The sequence below is a fragment of the Epinephelus fuscoguttatus genome, linkage group LG5 (assembly GCF_011397635.1).
Source record: "Epinephelus fuscoguttatus linkage group LG5, E.fuscoguttatus.final_Chr_v1".
Classification (NCBI taxonomy): Eukaryota; Metazoa; Chordata; class Actinopteri; order Perciformes; family Serranidae; genus Epinephelus; species Epinephelus fuscoguttatus.
Window position 1 is genome coordinate 37,607,765 of NC_064756.1, and position 21,265 is coordinate 37,629,029.

At 40.9% G+C, this 21,265-nt stretch overlaps 2 protein-coding genes across 5 annotated transcripts in view; both read right to left on the reverse strand.

Annotated features, from left to right (window-relative positions):
• ccdc9 (coiled-coil domain containing 9) overlaps nucleotides 1-13,629 on the reverse strand; it is a 47,950-nt gene extending 34,321 nt beyond the window's left edge. For all 4 annotated transcript variants that reach the window (XM_049576577.1, XM_049576576.1, XM_049576575.1 and 1 more), the window contains exons 1-6: nucleotides 13,525-13,629; nucleotides 11,527-11,579; nucleotides 11,141-11,245; nucleotides 10,521-10,670; nucleotides 1,533-1,886; nucleotides 245-328 (exon numbers count right to left, since the gene is read on the reverse strand). In XM_049576577.1, the coding sequence (XP_049432534.1) occupies nucleotides 245-328; nucleotides 1,533-1,886; nucleotides 10,521-10,670; nucleotides 11,141-11,245; nucleotides 11,527-11,529 (696 nt within the window). In that variant the 5' untranslated portion in view covers nucleotides 11,530-11,579; nucleotides 13,525-13,629. The remainder of the gene's footprint in view (nucleotides 1-244; nucleotides 329-1,532; nucleotides 1,887-10,520; nucleotides 10,671-11,140; nucleotides 11,246-11,526; nucleotides 11,580-13,524) is intronic.
• A 4,218-nt stretch (nucleotides 13,630-17,847) lies between these two features.
• On the reverse strand, nucleotides 17,848-20,128 carry LOC125889046 (fish-egg lectin-like). Its single transcript, XM_049576696.1, has 5 exons — nucleotides 20,071-20,128; nucleotides 19,089-19,325; nucleotides 18,595-18,815; nucleotides 18,340-18,467; nucleotides 17,848-17,992 (listed from the first exon to the last, which is right to left on the reverse strand). Exons 1-5 carry the CDS (start codon nucleotides 20,123-20,125, stop codon nucleotides 17,848-17,850), a joined length of 786 nt encoding a protein of 261 aa, XP_049432653.1. The 5' UTR covers nucleotides 20,126-20,128.
• Nucleotides 20,129-21,265: the final 1,137 nt, after the last annotated feature.

The following is a 21,265-nucleotide window of genomic DNA, read 5'->3' on the forward strand; positions in this document are numbered from 1 at the left end:
AAAATGTCCACACTGGCAACAACATGTTTGGCGCCCTGTTCGGCATGCTGCGCTTGCTCTTCTTGCAGTAGTAAAGTTAATGAAAGCAATTTGGCTCTGTATTGTCAGCTCCATTTATCAGCTATAGCTTTATTATCAGAATGATGACTAATAAAAATAATTTCCCATTACTGTCTGATAATAAATCAGCCCAATATATATTGTGCATCCCTAAAATGATTTTTAAAAACAGTGACTCTCATACCCGCTGTCCTCTTTCATACTCCGCTATTCTCTCCATCTCTTCATTCATTTTCTCAATGTTCTGTCGTCTCTTCTCTTCCCATTCCTGTCCAATAAAACAACAACCAAAGGATGCATCATTAGTGATAGATCACAAATACAGGACATTAATGTTGGCATTCAGAATGAAGACAGCAACGATGTTAATAAGTCAGGGAAGTTCACGGCGGCAAGTTTTCTATCTTTCATCGTGTCAATTACCAGAAATGCAAATTTCAGATTACAAAGTAATCCACCACACATGTACACTAGATGACACTGCCTTGCTTTGTGGTAAAAGTTGGGACAGGACAACCCTGCTTTTTGCTTTTGCCCGGGCCTCTGTGTCAACACCCCCGCTACACTGCTGGACTGGCTCCATTAAAATGAGTGGGCAAAAGAAAATGTTGGTCTGAAGCTTTAGTCATAATCCACCACTCTCTCTCAGATTAAACACGATTTCATTGGGTATGTTTACATGCACACTAAAATTCCCCTATTATTCTGAATATGACAATATTCTAAATTTATTACGGGTCAGGTAAACAACATATTGTTTGGATTTTTTCTATTAAACCATATTTCAAATGTAGCATTTTCCAATTAAGACAAGTAAGATAAGCTGTTATCAACTGGGTTTTAATTGCATTATTTGGACATGTATACAGCCCTTTCAGAAAACGCATCTGAACTGAGATTTCAATCGCAATTTGCGACAAACTGCCTCTTGCCTGTTGGTTTGGTTGGCTCTTTCTGTTGTCATGGAGACGTTATACACAAACCAACTCACCAACAGTCTGCAAGGCTATAGATACATGCCCAAAAGAAAATCCCACATTTCTGGTCTGAAGGAGAAACACACCTACTTTTAAATGCTATTAAAGCTATTAAAGACTTGGATATCAGGTTTTTGGATGTGCGCAAATATCACAACACCAACCTTTTCAAGGTGGTTGAAGAAAGGAAAGAGGGTGGATGTGTATGCACGGTCCAACAAGTCTGCCACTGCTAAGAGAACTTTGAAAAAAATGCTATTCTGATGAAATGGTGCAAAACACGGCTCTAGCCTTCCATTTACAATACAATACAATACAATATTAGAGGAATATTAATTTTTATTAGTAAACAGCTCAGAAGGAATACTGTCTTTTTCAGAATATGGGCAAAAACTGGATTATTTTGTGCATGTAACGTAATGTGTGTTGAAAATCAAAACAAAACAGGTGTATCAGACAATGTGTAGCTAAGTATCATAGTTCATCAGCACTCACTTTGGATTTCCTGTCCATGCCACCTGGTGTTCCAACCGGTGTCCCTCCATCTCCTCCATCTCCTCCACCTCCTCCTCCTCCTCCTCCTCCTCCTCTTCCCCTTCCTCTCCTTCCTCCTCTGCGCCCTGGTCCTCCTGACTCCCCATGTTCTCCATCTCTGGGTGTCCTAGGTTCCCATTCTCTCCTCTCCTGGCGGCCTCCACCTCTCTGACCTCCCCGACCCATTCGTCCCGACCCCGTCCTCCTGGGAGGGCTGTGGCTGTCGTTCGGCCCTCCTCGGTGGCCGTCGCTCTCCTCAGATGTCTTCCGGCCACGAGGCGTCCCGGGTTTCCAGTCGTTCACCACTCTCTTGTCCTGCAGGAAACACACACATATAATACAGTATGGACAGTAAGTTTAGTTGAGTGCCACATTTAAATAATTTCATTCAGCATGTCGAGCAGATGGTCTCAACAAGACAAGCAGGGGCTTCAGGAGCCATAGAAAAAAGCTTCACATGGTGAACAAGATGATATGGATTAGAGGTCTGATTAAGCACGTTTGGGTCCAACCCGACCTAACAGGATAAGACCAGGGCGGAATGTTGTTTCTCATTTTTCCTCAGGGCTTGAAACAAATCATATTCTCGCCAATTTACTGTTTTTTCCTTGAAAAAAAAAATGCTGGTTTTTGTGTATAAATGACAAGAAATGTAATGGATTGAAACAAGAGGCAAAGAGAGAGAAAGAGAGGTGGACTGAGACTGAGAGAGGCAAAAGTGATGGAACAACAGAGCAATACATTGGAGAACTGGGTTGAGAGATAGCACACATACTATAGAGGGACGGAAAACGTGAGAAAGAGAGAGACGGACTGCAAGGTGACTTGCTTGACTGTGTTTGCTTTTGCCTTCCCAGCAGTGGGAGAGATGTGCGTAGCATGCAGGGAAAAAGCAGTGATCATCATCTGTGCGCTGCATCACCATGGACCACCAAGCACACTAGATGCATCGAGGGGCGCAGCCCGCTCTGCCTAACCTGTCCTAAACGAGACATCAGTAGTCTGTTGTCTCGTTTAGGACAGGTTAGGCAGAGCGGGCTGCCTAACCTGTCCTAAACGAGACAACAGACTACTGAAAAAACAGAAGGAACAGGAGGAGACTTGATACGAGGAAACATGTCAGCCGTTACCTTGTAATAAATATTTTAATATTTGAAAAAGAAATATAAAAAAATATAATACACATATACTGTAAATAATATATAATTTACAGTACTAATTTGGGTTTTTAATCTGGCTCAGGCCCAAAACGCTGCTGTGGGTTGGGTTTGTATTGGGCTTGTACAGAAACTGTGCAGGTTTATGTAGAGTTGGGCCTGATTTTTTGGGCCAATCAGAGCTCTAATAAGGACTGATATGAAAATTAAAATTAAAATCAACAATTAGAACAATTAGAAAAACATGCATGATTTTCTTGTAGAAAATAAAGAAATAATGATTTCAACTCTCTCGCACTAATAATAAACCACAGAGCAATTTCACATTTAGGATGTTGTAACAGTACTGTTCACTGCTCTGCATTAAAACTCATCTTGGGTCACATGTATCAAACAGACTGTAAACAAATGCAAATCATTTGAACACGACTATCATATCCTGTTCTAGAAATTATATTTGGCTGGTAATAAAGTGGTAAATGCCTGAGGTCGTAAATTCTAGCAGCCAATTGGCTAATGGGGTTAAAAAAAAAAAAAAAAAAAAAAAGGATATCCCCTCCTTGATTTATCCCTGTACTTCGCAGTTAAACAGACTCAGTCTCCTCAATCTGAGGGATTGGTGCCATATAAAAAGGACAAAAGACGAATCAGGGCTATGGATTATGCAAATCTACAACATGAAGAAATCAGAGTGAGACAGGGAGAGGCAGCAATTGTTCATCATCATTTCAAAGAACTCTTAAAGTTCAGGGATCAGGAGTCTGTTGTCAAGCTGTAGAGAAGCTTGAACAGACTAATGAACCAAATATGACCTGCTGAGCTGGATTAAATATCATTCAGACCGGTACACATGTGGAGCAAATGCCACCCTGCTGCCCTTCAGACCTGTTTTTGTCTTGTAACTGTTGCAGGTTGAACACTAGGGGTCTGTAGTCATCAGTGGTCATTTCTGAAGCAATCTGGACCTCAGTAGGCGCTGATGGCACTGTTATACCACCAACCCACTTGGACCAGATGATCAAAAACTTCAGCTGTCCAACAGACACACAGAGAAGTATCAGCTGAATTTGCAGCTCCTCTCGGCTTTACAGAGCTCTGTATGTTCAGTTCACTGTTAAGCTGTCCGGCCAACAACTTTACTGTTTTGTTTCATTGTCACCGCTCTCATTACGCTGTTTTCGGTTGCAGCAGGCAGCTGTTTACAGAGATAAAGCTCTAAAACCCACTGCACACTACCTGCTCAGCATCAGACAGCAGACAGACACAGGTGGAGACTAGCTGGTGAGCGTAGTGGAGCATTTAGCAGCTAAAGAGACATTTGAAGGATATTTTTCCCAAGAGTTGCTGAAGACAAGAAACATAGCAAAACGAGAGGGAGTATTGGACTTACATTCATCAGCTGGACACAAACATGATTACTAATGATTGATCATGTTGCTCTGACTTGGCTGGATGTGTGAATAAGCAACTGTTTGATAACAAGTTCAACAAAAGGTGATTATATGTAAATGTTGTTTCTGCTGCCTCCAAGTGGCCAAAATAGTGTAGTTATTTGTAAAAGAAACATTTCACTGTTGGAAAAGAAGGTCCTATAATAAAATTGGGCTGTCTGTGCAGTAGGAGGATGGACAAATCACAAATCCCATTGTAATGTTACAGAAGAGAGCTTTAAGAATTAAAAACTACACAAATAATGTATAAAGTAAAAACTAAGATGCTTCCAGACTGTATCCAGAAGTTGTTCAAAATTAAAGAGAGTCAGCATGAACTAAAAGGAACTTGTGTAACACTTAAAGAAGTTAATTTGTGGAATGGTTTTGAATTGAAACAGTGTGAAACACTTGACAGATTAAAAAATAAATACATAAACAAATGTAAGATGATTAAGAAATATAAAATGGAGTTACTAAAGCCAGTGTGTGTATATGAATATTTGTTTGGGACTTTGGGATATATAGAATAGACATATATTTTGTTTGCTTGTTTCATTTATTTAAATGTATAATTCTAAAGAGAGCAGTATAAAACAATTCATGTAAAAGGGTACGTGCTTTAAGCCAAGGCTAAATACTAAATACTTTTAGTATTAGTGCTGCTGTACATGACTAGAGAAAACACAGGAAAAGGGCTTTGGCATTTGCTTTTGCTCAAGAAGCAGAATTCCTACACTACCAGAATGCACTGCGCTGCACCGGACCAATGAATTCCCCTGCTGGTGGGTGACATAATGCAAACATGCCAACAGGCATACAACAGGAGACAATATGGCAACCGGCTGGTAATAAGCGATCTCAAGTTACAGACATACAGGGCACTAAAATATGTTTCTGAAAACATTTCAGGTGAGAAAAAGGAAACGCAGTAACAGAATCTTGGTTTATATTTGATCAGCACTGCTTAGTTTTACTGTTTGATCAGAGTTCAGTCTGCGTTTATGAGAGACAGGGGCGGGTTTCTCTCTCTCGATCAGCTTCCATAGTCTTTGTGTCTACGCTGGGGAGCATACAAAAATGCAATCTGTAGTTTGAGCGACAGCCAGCGAAAATTTTGAGCTGAGAGATGATCAGGGAGATCTGGGCGCTGGTAAGATGGAGGGATGTTTACCATAGTTCATTTACACATACCGCCCACACTGTTGTGATACAAAGCTGGTTGAAAATCAGCAAAGTATTCCTTTAAGGACAGTGCTTTTAATGTGAATGTCTATACAAATTCATGTTCAAAACATGCAACTACAAGCATCGTATTCTGTTATTATTTATCATTTAATTTTTCAGATGCATGATCTGCATGCATACTGTTGCTGACCTGTTTTTTTTCTGGATATAATTTCTCAGACGGTGCAAGGGAGATTTCTGTGAAACCAACATCAATGCACTCCAGCTGTTTTCCTTTTTTTCACCCTTTAAAATGAGACTTCTAGGAAAAACTGAAAAGAATGTAGTTCACAACATGACCTGTATATGTTCCAACAGTACTGCTGGTACACTAATGCATTACCACACTGTACATGAAAACAGAACTACACTGAAATGCATACTGAGCATTATGAGTTGGATAAACTGATTACAGAGCTCTTCAGGATGTTTGTGCACTTAAATATGTTGACTACTCTGCACCAGGATCTGTTGTTACAACATTATGTTGCTGTAACAGGTTGGTACAATCATCTCAGCTCTGTTTTTAAAAACAGCTGCCAGAAATGTTTTCAAATCAAATCAAGGATAAGCAGAGCTACATGGATGGCTAACCAACACAGGAGCACACACTAAACTAATGAAAACAGTCATCTCATAAACTTTCACGTGAACTTTTATAATTTCAGTCTGTGTCACGTTTCACGTGAGCAATTTGGGAAATTATTCAGTAGGACTGCTTTAAGGCAAAACTGAATTTACAAGATTTTTGCCTCAATGTGATGTGATGTTAAAATCACGAGATTTAACAAGAACAGACATTCCTATCTGTTTATTTTATCTATACATGGTTCATTCAGTCAACATTCAGAACTATTAAACTTAACTAAAAAAGTGCACTGTTCGATTCTCACCACCCACTGGAACTAGGTGTTATCAGGACCCTACAACACAGAGCCGATAACATACCTACCAGTGCTCAGGCCCAAGGGAAAGAGCATGAACATCTGAGGGAGGCTCTAAAAATTTGTGGTTATCCCAGTTGGACCTTTGTGAAAACAGCAGCCCGTTCCAGAAAGAACAAGGTGGGTGATGAAGAAAAGAACAAACGCAATAACATTGTCATCCCCTATGTGTCTGGGGTATCTGAAAAACTCAGGAGGATCTTCAACAAACACTGCATCCCGGTGTATTTCAAACCCAGTAACACACTCAGACAAAGACTGGTACACCCAAAAGACCGTACACCACACACCCAGAAGAGCAACCTGGTGTACGCTGTCCAATGCAGTGAGGAATGTCCAGACTTGTACATTGGTGAAATAAAACCACCACTAAACAAACGCATGTTGTCGTCAGGGCAAGACTCAGCTGTCTATTTACACCTCAAGGAGAAAGTACACTCCTTTGAAGACAGCAATGTGCACAATTTGGACAGGGAAGACAGATGGTTTGAAAGAGGTGTAAAAGAAACCATCTATGTGAAATTGGAAAAACCATCTCTCAACAGAGGAGGAGGTCTGTGACACCACCTATCCCCCACCTATAATGCTGCAGGAGGTTTAACAACTTAACCTCTGAAAACAATGGTCATTCACAAATGGCCCCATATGATTCTAACAACTCCAATGACAACCGTTGCAGCAGGAGTTTCAACGACCGCTGTCGACACACCATTGGAGCACTAATGAACCAGTGACATCACTGGCCTTGTGAAGACCTCCTCAGAGGTTAAATACCTGGGTGCTTCCACACCAGTTTGTCAGACTAGTTCCAGCCTAGTCAGACAAGCATGAACTGATGAAGCCTCTTGGATAAGAGGTGAAACGCCTTCTAAGACAAAACTAAGTCCAGCTGCATTCAAATCAATTACCTTGAGATAAATATGACCTGGATAAATGAGAATATCTACAGGCACTGAGTAGAGTGCAGATCAGGTGAGTAAGTGACCGCCTGAGCTGACCATGGCAACCATAGACAATCCTTATTATTTCAGCAGATGCGGCACAGCATGTTTCAGAAGCGTCCCAGAAATACACGCCTCGTCTATTTATGCCGAAGCTGCAACACATTGCACAGAGCAGTTTTCCTAACACTGTAGATGAAATACAGATACAATATAATTAAGAGAATGAATGTTTAAATAAGTGAAAGTCTGCAACATATCTTTAATCCATGTTGTTCATAACTGACTTCAACAGTACTAACTTTGTCTGTAGACTGCAAAACAGGAAATAACAATTAAAATAGACAAAAAAAGAAACCCCGCTTCTTACTTATTTAGCCATGTTGGAAGTTGAGATATCAAGGAAAATGACCAAATCAACAAAATTTGTAAGTCTACACAATCAGGCAGGTAAAACACTCCGCTCCTGAAATGCTCTCAGTGTGGTATGAAGAGGTGCAGGGACCAGGGAACAAACGTGTCGCAGACATGGTTGGACAAGTCCCTCTCAGCTTCCTCACAGTTAAAATGGCAGCAAAAATGACAAAAATGGGAATTTATTCATCTAGTAACATGTCTAACTTTAGTGGATCATAACATATTATGTATGGCATTAATCTGTAGATGCAGCGCTTCTTTTTCTGTGGACTTCAATTTTTGGGCTGCAACATCTCGCTTCACCTCTGCGGCTTTTAATTAGAGATGCACAATATTGGATTTTTTGCCAATATCTAACTTATTCAGGCGATATACCGTTATCAATATATCCACTTTTCCTTCCCCCCGCCTAATTTTAGTGATCATCAAGTCTCTTCTGTGGTGGAATTAACATCATATTATGCGTGCATGGTCTTATCACGATGGCCCACCAGCAGATGGAAACATGAAATAGAGGGCTTTTCAGTGTGTGTAATATTCATTCATTGTACCAACTAAGAAAAAGCATGTTGGCCAATTTTGATAGTTCATTTTAAAGCCGATATTGATAATGTGCCGATATTATTATGCATCCATACTTGTAATTAAAGACCCTACCTCTTTACCATTAATGTGCTTGCAGCTGGAGAATGACTGCGAATTTTTGTATGTAATATTTTAAGTGCTTCTTGAACTCATTTTTTATAAAATGATATTCCTTGTAGGTTTTCATGTGTATTACTGAAAATATACAGTATGTATCCCAAATGCAACTGCCAGTCTACACGTGGGTAGAGGACTGATGCAGGGCATGATGGGTAGACTGGCAGGCATGTGGATGGTAAACTGATAAACACAGTAATGAGAACCTGTCAGAGTTTATCAGCTGCGTCTTCTGTCTGCAGGATCATCATAAACCAGATGAAGAGGTTATTTTTACAACAACAAAACAACACCAATGATGGAAAGATGTGTCACAGCAATCTTAGAACTGATATTCACAGAGTTGTTTTATGGTGTTAATGGATGAATGTGTGTCTGTGTGACTGGAATTACGGGCTGCATCTAGCAAAAAAAAAAATTTCCTGAGACTTGCATATCTTTGAATGTTTTGCAATGAAGTGTTGCGTATTTAGGCTGCGCTACAAACATCTGCGACTCAACAAGGTGCTGAACGTCTGTTATACCCTGAGCACTGCCCGTCTAGTGTTTTTTTTTTTTGTGTGTGTGTCAAAAACATTCAATTTCAAGGTCAAACACAGCGCTCCCCACTGTCACTTTTTATTCAGCCATTCAGTCACAGTGGAGGAGGGACAAATACCACCACCAACCGTCACATCTTGCATGTACAAGTGCTGAAGAACAACAACAACGATGGAAGAGAAGTATGTTAATATACTGATATAAATCAATATATGTTTCCTTGTATGAACCTAAAAAGATCAGCGGGTCTGTCCTATCATCCAGAGCTCTACCTCATGCCGACATGTCTACTTCTGCAGATATTCCATATCATACCAACCAGATGCAACCAAAGTGTCTCAGCTGAGAAAACGCTGCGCCTCCAAAGTGCCCTCAAACTCTCCCTCCTGGGTGGTTTATGAGGATAGCCTGATGTTTTCAGTGAGGAAAAAAAGCACTTTGATGGACACGGCTCCCTAGAGGTTAACTGATTAATCCCTGGTCAGTTCTTCCTGTTCACTGCTGTGGCTCAAAGGTAGAGCTGGTTGTCCACTAATCGGAATATCAGTGTTTCAATCCCTGGCTCCTCCAGTCTGCATGTCGAAGTATCCCTGAGCAAGATACTGAATGCCAAATTGCGCCCGATGGGTGTGTGAGTGTGTTAAAAAACAGAGTAGCAGGTGGCATCTTGTATGGTAGCCTCCGCCACCATTGAGTTAATGTGTATAAGTGTATAAATGTGATGTACATTGTGTAAAAAGCGCATTGAGGGGTCAGACACTAGACACACAGCACTAGAAAGGCACTCTTCATGTAAACTACTGTTATTGAATCATCCATTAAAAATCCACTATCAGAGTCAGCCTCTAGCTCAGTGAGTAGAATGTTCGCCCCATGTAGGCTGAGTCCTTTGCAGGTTCTTTTCCAACCTCTCTCTCCTCCCTTCTGTCACTCTCCAGCTGCTCTACAATAAAAGGTAATAAGCCCAAAAAAATTATCTTAAAAAAAAATAAAAATTCATGGCGGCACGGTGGTGTGGTGGTTAGCACTGTCGCCTTACAGCAAGAGGGTTGCCGGTTCGATCCCGGGTGTGGGAGCCCTTCTGTGCGGAGTTTGCATGTTCTCCCCGTGTCAGCATGGGTTCTCTCCGGGCACTCCGGCTTCCTCCCACAGTCCAAAGACATGCAGACTGGGGACTAGGTTAATTGGTAACTCTAAATTGTCCGTAGGTGTGAATGTGAGTGTGAATGGTTGTTTGTCTCTATGTGTCAGCCCTGCGATAGTCTGGCGACCTGTCCAGGGTGTACCCTGCCTCTCGCCCGATGTCAGCTGGGATAGGCTCCAGCCCCCCCGCGACCCTCAAGAGGATGAAGCGGTTAGAAGATGAATGAATGAAAAATAATGAATGAATGAAAAATAATGTTCCTCTAATTAGGATAAATCGTCCCCCTGAAAAAGTGGCATGATTCAAAGGAGCTGTATGCAACATTCAGAGCATCAGAATCCAGGGCAGGATAGTCTGTACACACTTCCCAACACCGAGGTGGCCATTATATCAGTGCTTTGAATGCCACATACAGCTCCTGGAGAAAAGTTTCAAATAATGTCTTACCCCCGTCGGCTTAGAAACATCGACTGTGACGGTGAAGTTTTCTTTCTCTGTCTTCCTCCTGTCCGTCTCCGGCTCATGTGGGCGGGGTTTCCGAGGCGTTGTCACGGCGATGCCCTCCTGCTCTGCCTTCTTCTTGTCTTCCTCTATTTCCTGTTAACATCAGGTGACAGAATGAGTGAGATAAAACTACAGTTGTGAGCCCAAATCTTAACTCCTGACTTCTTCTAAGCAGGGTTTTGAATATGTTGTGTGTTCAAACCACAGAAAACTAAATAAATATTCCATCCTAAAAAAAAAAAAAAAAACATTTTTAGTTTCTAGGTTTAACTGGTTTTGTCACTCCCGAGTTGCAGTTTGATTCACATGGGGGCTGTGAGATTACAGATCATTTTATTGATATTCTGTTACAAAGGCAACAGCTCTGTCCCATGTTTACTTCCTGTGAGCTACCAAGGAAACTATTGTTATAATTACTATGTTTCCTTGGTGACCGCATTAACAAACATTCTTGCAGGAAATAACCTTGGACCCATTTCAAATGCTTGTGTTGTCAAGTTTTAAACAGTCTGTATTTTACAGGTTACATTTTGTGTGTGTTTGTGTGTAAAAGTACTGCGTACCTGGTACCTCTTGACCAGAGCTTCGTTTTTCTTCCTCAGAGCTTCAATTCGTCTGTCCAGCTCTGCATCCTTCTCCTCCTTGGTCTTGAGATCCACCGCTGAAGACTGGCACAGAGAGGCAGAGTATTGAAATGATGAGGAGGAGGCCAGTCTGTGCTAAATGACACAAACTTGCCACTGGACTAAATACACTACAGATGGTCAAAAGTCTGCAGAAACACTGCTTTTGTTTGAGATGAAAACAAGCATCATTTGTCTATATTGTTAATTAATAAACACTTTAAAAACATCACTGAGTTTTAACTTATCTTCCTGACAGTATGAAGCCCAACTTCACCTGAGTTTACAATATTGTCTTCAGTCTTTTGTTTTACTCTCTTACTCACCATAGCTGCCTCTGACTGGTCTTCATGCACAGGTAGCTGACTGCTTGATCCTCCTGTGGTGAGGAAGATGACGTGTGAGAAGATGCAGTGACAACCAGTCAAGGATAAGTCTGTTAGCTGCTTTATACAAAATCAGTCTTCCCTCCACACAAAAATGTATTATGTATGTATTATTGTACCTTCACTTGGATATTTTGAACTTCACTGTGCAGAGTTTAACACTAGGAAGCTGTTTTCACTTTCATCTGCTGAAGGGGGAAGGTTTCTCTGAGCTCACCTTAAATCTGAGTTTCAGGCGTGTAACTTAGTGACATTATAACTAGCTTAAAAGCCAATCATGGTTCAATATTCAACTAAAATGTGTGATGTGGACACTTGAAGCTTTAAGTTCATATACACAGAGAGTACACTTTTCATCTTGTGTTGGTGCTCAAATTTTGAACTGAACAATGTTTACTGTGTTTTGCATTTTGAAAGATTCTGAATTTTTCATTAAGAGACAACAAGTAGATTTAATGATGAGATAATGTTTTTTTTTTTTCCTGTGGAAAAACATCCATCATCCATCTATCGTCATGATATGATATCACACCTATGACAATACAATATTTGCACATATAACAAAGTTACCACGATACGATTTCGAGGGGCCTGTGATCTATAGATCGATCAGTGAATATTCTCATAGTATTTTTCTTGTCTGCTTGCCATTATCTGCCTGGTGCTAGGCTGCTTGAGGCTTTAGAAAGGAGGTCTGCTTAGAGGGAAATGGTAACACAGACATAGCGTGGGAATTAAAAAAGGGGAGTATCTTGACGATACGTATCAAGGTTTTCACTTTACATCAATGATAGTTAATCACTGAACTGATATACCGATTCAGATCGATGTATTGTTGTCTGGTTTTATTGCTGATGGATTATCTGTCAATAATGAGAAGCAGGTCATTATTATCAGTATCGACTGAAAAACAATATCATGCATCACTGACGGATATTTAATTCATGGACTATTTTGATTATATATTTCTGATTCTGATATTTTGTATCTTAGATTCTCACTTTTTACTTGTATGTCTGTTTTATATGTATATGAGCATTGAAAAGGGGAGCCTGAGATGGAGGATTTTTATAGCAAACAACTGCTTCTCTCTTTTTTTTTACACGGCAATAAATAAGTCAAAACTCCAAGCACAGTGTTTAATACGTCTCAAAACATGTCTGGAGCTGATCATAAATTTTGATTCATGATTCTAGCCAGAAAAAATACCAGATGTTTGTAGGTAATTTAATAATCATGAGAAAACTGATGTCCCTCTATATTCCACAGCTGCCTGAACAAAATGCTAACAAGACTTACCAGTAATTTAATCAGTCATTAGTTTTCACTCCCACTTGGCTCCTGTCTGAAGGGTCCACTGAGTAACCCCTCTAACCCATGTCATGTGGACTGATCAATAGGAAGATCAATAGGTTAGCTGTGACCTCTCTGTGCAGCAGTTTCAGTTTCATGCTCTGTATTTTAACTGTTAAATTGCATTGTCCCTACAGGGCAAATACATTCAAATCAAGTTAAGAGTTCAGATAACCACAGGTGAGGTTACAGACAGGTGTATGTGTGTATGTGTGTATGTGTGTGTGTGTGTGTGTGTAACATAAGAACCCAAATGAATAAATCCTTCATGCGTTACCAAAGCTTCTGTAAGCGTATTAGTGCTGCGGACGGAATATAAATTACCTGAGGCACAACAAGCAACCATGACACACAGCACACAGACTGCCCAGAACATTAAACCTTTACTTTACTCTTATAAACAGTTATATCCATCTAATTATTTTACTCTGCTGGGAAGTAATGTAAGCACATTGAGCCATGTCGTTCCGATACAAAGAGCCGAGCCCCCACAATGGAAACACACACCGTCGACACCACCGACACGCAACAAAACAGCAAAAATAAACATTTAGATGCGTTTAAGTTGCACTTCGTTTGTATTACCTGTATCAGAGGGAGTTGTGGCGGTTGTAAAGAGCAATGTTAGGACTCGTTGCTCTTTGCCAATTCCTGCGCCTCACTGTGTCCTCGTTATTCGGCTTCCTGTATGCTGCTGGCTAACTTCCTGCCAAATAAGGACCCCCGTCTCGGTGGTTTTAAAGTGACAGTAACTGTTACTACATAAACTTCGACCTGCTACCAATTTAATAATAAAGCGAGGATTTATTTAATGGCCTTTTAAAAAATTATCTTGTAAATAACGGCGTAGATAATCGACACTAATTTATATTAAGTAAGGCTTTGCAACAAATGTAGCTCTTACATTGTCCACGAGAGGACGCCAGCGGATAAATTTAACCTAATAACCCATGGACATACGGTCAGGAAGAAGGAGACAGGAGCAGGTCAGAGTAAGGTAGGACGGGCTAAGTAGGAGCAGGTGGGAGTAGTAAAGTGTAGGAAGGAGTAGGGAGGAGTTAGTGAGACAGTTGGAGATGCATAGGGTGGTCCAAAAATGCATCCAGCATTGTTAAACACACTGGAATTGCCGCTATTCAGAATGGTCAACCAGCAGAGACAAATATGTCATTAAGAGGAGAGCTGACACCTTTAGGGTAAAGGGTAAGGATGCATGTCTTATGAACCAAGCACCTTGCCAATGTTGTCTCTACTGCTGAAGAAGCTGAGGAGTTTCACTGTAGTCATTTAGGTGGACACTGTGGTGTGGAGAAAACCCACAGTGCAATCATCAACCACTGCTATTGGCCTGGCAAGGAGGACGACATTCACAAGTGGGTCAGTTGGTATTTTCATAATGTTGAGGTGGAATACACATTCAGGTCTGAAAGTAGAGCACGGGAGTGTCATGTGTATTTATGTGTGTATTTCTTAAAAATCGTGAAGGTTAAGGTTTGTAGTAACATGTGGAACCGAAAAGGAGACTCAAGGCAGAATAAGAGTTCATTGAGTTTATCAGTAGGGCTTGGTGCTGGGCTGGGGGGCAGGCAGACTGAGCAGACAAAGTGGTTCTTCTTCCATACTGCTCTCTAAACTGGTTGTTGGAGTATGCTGACATGAGGAGCAGACACCGGAGAAATCTGGACACAGGAAAGAATCATGTTAGAAAAGTCTAAGTGGCAGCACTTAAGAAAATATCATAACTAGTAATAGTTTAGAGACAATAACTACTATTGGAGTAGACAATAATCTGGCGAAGAGTGGAGGTGAAGCTTGGGTTCTTGCACTGAGGCTGATGAGGAGGAGATGAGTTGCAGGTGTGAAGTTCAGCCAGGTGCTTGATTGCAGTAGCCATGCCCTCCAGAGAAAAGACACACATACACACAGAGGCAGAAAGGGGAGGGGGAGCAGGGAAACACTAGGAAAAGGGGAAAATACTATGTTCACAGCCAGAGCTGTGACACTGTATGTGCAAAGGCCTACCATTACTTTTCAATATGTAATACACCGATCAGCCAAAATGTTAAAACTACTGACAAGTAAATAACACTGATCATCTTGTTACAATGCAATGTTCTGCTGGGAAACTTGGGGTCCTAGCATTCATGTGGATTCCACTTGACACGCACCACCCACCTAAACACCGCTGTGGACCAAACAAACCTCCTCATGGCAACGTCATTATCCAATGGCAGTAGCCCCCCCAGGCGGGACAATGCACCATGCCACACCGCAAAAACTGCTCAGGAGTGGCCCGAGGAACTTGAGCCTGGTGCCAGACACCACAGGGCATGCCCAGACTTCCCATGCCCATACCTTGATATGTCAGAGCTATGTCCAATCCATAGAGGCCCCACTTTGGATAGGCAGTAGTCTGGGGTATTGGCACGTCCCACAGATGCTCAGTCATGTGGGGAACTGGGGAATTTGGAGGCCAGGTCAATGCCTTAAGCTCCTTGTCACATTCCTTGGGCCATTCCTGAGCAGTTTTAGTGGTGTGGCATGGTGCATTGTCCTGCTGGGGGGGCTGTTTTGTTTAACATGAACTTTTCCTCCTCAGGATCCCCTGTTACCACCTTCTCTGCCCCCATCCAGCCCTCTCCTCCCCCTTCCCCCACCGGACTGTATTTGTAGGGCATACCCCCTCCTTAGGACTCTGGGCCTTTCTCTCTTTTTGTTATGTCTGTGCTTTCTTCTTTATGTGTGTCTTATGTTTTGTACTGCCATTTTGACCAGGCCTTGCTCGTAAAAGAGATCATTTGATATTGATGTCGGTGTATATTAAAATAGTTATCTGAACAAACATATTCATTTCAAGATGTTCATCTCTTTAGATTGCTCAGAGTCCCTAGTGCCAGGCCAAGAGAGCCAACATTAGGCTCTGTCACAGGCTACTGTAATGCTCATGACTGGTTTTTCCCCAGGCAACAGAGCCTCTTGAGCTAGTTGGGATGGACTTGTTGGGTAAACTCAATGTAACAGATGGTGGCAACCAGTACATATGTGTCATGGTTGATTATTTCACCAAATGGGCAGGGGATTATCCACTAAAGAGCAAAACAGCAGACGAGGTGAGCAATTTTATCTTTGATTTCTTTTACAAATCATGTTTGTTCAAATGATCATTTTTAAGGTCAGCAACTGTATGTGTTAAAGGTCGGGCATCAAGAGAAGCCTGTGCTCCCCCTATCATCCACAGACCAATGGCCTTGTTGAAAAACTGCATGGCACAAAACAGGTATATTTTGAGCTTTTTAGCATAACAAGCTCATTTTCTGTTCCAATCTGAACAGATTCTGCATTTTGAGGTCCCTGAACAAACTGTTGGCTGAGCACCTCAGACAATCAGACTATTATCTGCTATCCACCATGTCTGGTCGGTGGACAAAAAAGCATCTGACTACAAAACACAGTCCTTATTATATGATGTTTGGAAGGGAGACGAGGTATCCCTCAGAGGTCCCAAAGTAGTAGGAAGTAAGACTGTCTCTTGTTCCTATCCTTTAAGAGTTTGAATTTGGATCATCTGTGTCCTCTAAATTTTAACTGTGATTTCTGGCAGGTGACAGAGGACAAAGTCCACAACCTTTTGACAAGAGAGGAGATCTGCAAGGGACTGAGGGATCAGTAAAGTGTATACAAAGAGATCAAGACCAATATCAAAAAAAGACAGGAAAAGGTCTGCAAGAGGATGGGGGAAAGACGCCAGGACAACTTTACAGTGGGGGATCTTGTCCTGGGGAAAAAAAAAAAATTACAACAGAAACTGAGAAAAGGGGTCAAGTTGGAAGCCTACTTGGTGGGGCCATTTAGAATAATCAAACTTGAGGACAAGAATGCAGACCTGGTTTCAGAGAAGGGGAAACAAAACATTTAAGTTAATGTAGATCATTTGACACATTATATCCAGCCAGAAGAGAAGATCCCTGCCAAACTTAAAAACGTGTTGATCCTTTTCTGGCTGGTCCACAACAAACACATACACAGCACACACACACATCCACCACAGCCATCACACCTTCAACCTCCACCTAAAGGCCAACGATGAGCTGCAAGGCCCAAGGACCATCAAACGATCCAGAAATTTGTAAGTAAACTGACACAAAGTAGCGACCAAATTATGCCTTTAATGAATAACTGCCATTACCATTTTTTTTTGTTTGTTTGTTTACAGTAATCAGAGACGTATGGGTAGGAAAGCGAAAGGAGATGCTATTGTCACGAATGGGGCCATACAAAATATATTCTAATTTACTTTTTTTTTTTATACTTTTTTTTTTTTTTTTACCACAAATTCACAAAAGCATGAACATTTTGTATGCAGTATGACACAAGGCAGATGAAATTGCTTCAGTGATCATTTATTAATATAGTAGAAAGTATGACAGGTGGAGGTTAAACATGCCTGAGATTTTAAAAAATATTATTTGGCCTCAAGGTATATTGTTACTGCATTAGGCTACTCTTACTCTGCTCATTTGCTACTCTCATTTAATGTTTATATTTCACAGTTCAATAGGTTAAATAAAATGTTTTTTTCAAATTATATGTTCAGTATCTAAAGAGGTTTATTCAAAAACACAATTTATAGGGTCTGATTAATTTGTTTTATACACTGACACTGAATCATTTAAGACCACATTGCATCTAAGAATTAATCATTTTCATAGTCTTAATTTTCACTGTTGCCAAAATAAGTAATGCTACTGATTTCTTTATTGCGTACTGTATACTGAATAATCAGAAGAAAGAGCTTCATAGGGATGACAGCTGAAACACCACTTAGAGATTCCTGCCCCGGGAAAAAAAATCAAATCTTCCATGATGAACAGAGATGGGTTGCACTGAGTATCTGCCACACAGGTAGCATTAGCCTGTGCACTTCAGGACCAAACCAGAGTTGCTAACAACCCAGAGATTGTTCAGGTCGTAGCTCAGGTGGCGAATTCTCATGCACATTGGGACACGGACCCAAGATGTGCCAGGATATGGGCGACCAGTGTAGATGCCAGCTCTGTTGAGAGAGGAGCAGAAATCTGCAAAACCATCATCTTAATTCTCTTGGCATTTTAAGAATTACACTGATTGAGGGAGATGCAATAAGTGAAGATCAAATTTTCAAACTCACCTAAAAAGCAGTTACACTACTGTAATTTCAGCATCATGCCCACTTAAATGTTTGGAGTATTAAAGTATAACTGACATAACAATGATTACTATATTTTCATTAGGAGTACTGCTCTTACTGTATGTAATATACATACTAAAATGTTGTGGATGCTTCAGGTTGTAACCCTGTTGTGTCTATAAAAAAATCCTCCTCATAAATGTTATTACCAGACTAATTAAGCACTGGCTTACCTTTGGTAGACATCGCCGCCTAGGGTCAATCCAAAGACCCTTCCGTCAGTCCCCACTTCAACCATGCTCATGTGTTGCCCTGCCACTTGTGTCCAGCCGGAGGCGCCACAGTTTACTGAGTTTAGTGTCTGTCGTCAGAGGAATACATTGAGTCGTCATGATCAGTGAGCGAGTGTGCTTTATGTGACCTAATAGTAACACTAACACCACCAAGAGTTAAAGACATGAGAGGTCAGAAGTGCTTCAGTGACCAACCCGTGTGAAGTAGACGCGGTTACTTGTGTCCACTCCCCAGCATCCGTTCTTTGGGCTGCAGGTGTAGTACTTCAGCCTTCTTGACAGATAGCTCCACCCCAGGGAGCCCACTCCACGGTAGGTCAAAGCTGAGCTACATCTCAGACAGTAGGCTTGGTTGGAGGTAGTAACTCCCACAAGTTGATCATCACCTCCAGCATCCACCTGCTTCATAGGTGTACCTGAAGACACAGAGAGGTACAGGTCATTTAGTCAGCAAACACTTGCTGCCGTTTAGCCTTTTTATACACTGTGTGCCCTGTAGAGGTGGAAAATGTGTGTTGCAAACAAAATAAGTCTGTCACGTGGGGATCTTTCTATGTAGTAGGAGCACTGTACTGTATCAGCGCTATGATATTAAACTGTAAACTTAACAAAGGAGTAGCCTAATGCTCACTAGGCAAACCGATATGGACTGTATTTATTCATGTGGAAGAAATAATAATGATAGTTACCACGGGATTGTACAAAGTTGCCCGCAACGTATTTGTAGACGATATTTGATGTGGTACATCCCCAAAGTCCTGCAGGTCCCACTGAGAGATGTCTGAATCTGATTGAGCTCAGTCGCTGCCAAGATGATCCAATCAGGAAATATGGATAATTGTTCCTGTCTGTTGCAACCACTTTCCCCTGTCCAGCATCAATCTGTCGAGCATTATACAGCCGCGGACCCTCATCGCAGTTCCAGCCTGTGAAGACAAAATCATTAGTGGGAATCGGAATCGTGGAGCATTCTGGGGCAGCACAACCATCTTTGGAGAATAGTGTACATAGCTACATTAGCTGCCATTGTCTGTCACCGGTTATTTGTCACCTGTCAATCTTTTATCATCAAAAATGTATAAAGTATGTATGTCCACATAAAGAGACACTACTGACAGAGGGGAAAGGCCACATACTGAAGCTGGTTAATGATAGTCATCCTTACAAATTAAGACATATAAAATAGTGTTCAGACCTTGACAGCTTGCCACTCATTTCGGTTTGTGAAGGTGCCAATCTGGTGTTTGGCCTTAGCGCCTACACCTTTCAGAAAATTAAAAAAAAAAAAAAACTTTATAGGCCGATGTCCAATGTACAAACGTTTGAGCACACTAATTGTGTGCAATTAATCTACCCATATCTGACAAAATGAAACACACAACGTTAGCTTACCTTTGTGCCCGACTCTATATTATATATAACCCATTTTGTGTTTTGAATTTTATTCATTGTGTAGTGTTTTGTGTTAGTTCAGCAGTTCTTTAAGACACTTATCGTAAACAGCCAGTGGATGGCCCTCTTACGTTGCACATAGAGCAGATTTGCTGGTGGCCCTCTTATTGAACCATTCCCTGTTAATGTGAGGAAGAAATACATATTCATTAAAAGAAAAAAGTCTGATCAACAAAAACAATTATTTTGTAATAAAAATGTAATAAGACAGTGACTTACCATGACTGACAGTTAGGTGACACAGCACCAACAAGATGGCTGCAATAGCTTTCATGTTGTCTCTGTTTGGGAGTTTGTAGTCAGCAGTGCACTTCTGGATGTACGTCTGTATCTGTGGGGTGCTGCTGACCTGCATCCCATCTGGTCTGTCTGGCTTTTATACTCTAGATCCATGGGTCTGACCAATGTACTTAATTACAGCCAGAGCTGGTTGTGCAGGCTGTTCAGGGAAGCTAGGTGGCAATTTTTTAATTAAATGTATTTACTGTTACCTACGTTTCAAATATGCACCCGGTATGACAGCTTTCTTTCAGGTCATGCTGAGCAGAAAAAAAAATAGAGGTGTTGACCGCAGACATGCAGAGTACAAATGAGATGGGAGGATGCATTTGTCTTTTGTGCTGGTTACAACATTAACTTGTGAAGCCATTGCAAATCTTGTCAGGAAGTCAGACTGTCAACCCATGTCCAGGGAATCAGTGAAATGTTACATTATATCACAACTAATAATCCAACTAATCTAATATCAAGCAGGTGTATGTTATTTTTGTAAATGTATTCAACTGACATTATTGGAAGAATCACTATCACCCTTTACTAGAGTAAAAGTCGCAATACTACAGTAGAAAAATACTCCATTACAAGTAAAGGTCCTGCATTCCAAATCCTACAAAGTAAATAAACAAAATGTACTTATTGTATCCAAAGCTTCTGCAACAAAATGGTCCCTTTGACTGTTAATATTTGCTGCCTATTTACACTTGTAGCTTGCTATGTAGGAGTTATTTCTGACTACTTCATGTATGTGGTTACACAGCATAGTGGTTGGTTGCCAATGTAGGGGTACAGTACCCTCCAATGAATGAAACTTTATTGTCATTATACAAAACAGCAAAACAGCTTCTCTCTATATAAATAAATAAAAACATTTAAGAAAAGGCACACATTAAAAACAATACAAGACATCCCTAGGAAGTTAAGAGCAGCAGTATTAGTGTCAGTGCAGTAAGTACCAAATTAAAGTGCAATATGTAATAAATAATGAGTAAGAGAATGAACTATAAAGAAATTAAAAAAAGAATAAAAGCAACAGTGGTAGTGCATATATATAACACCGTCTGTTATGGTGGGGGTGGGGCAATTGATGCCACAGCTCTGGGGTAAAAGCTGTTTCTGAGTCTGTTTTGGATTTAAT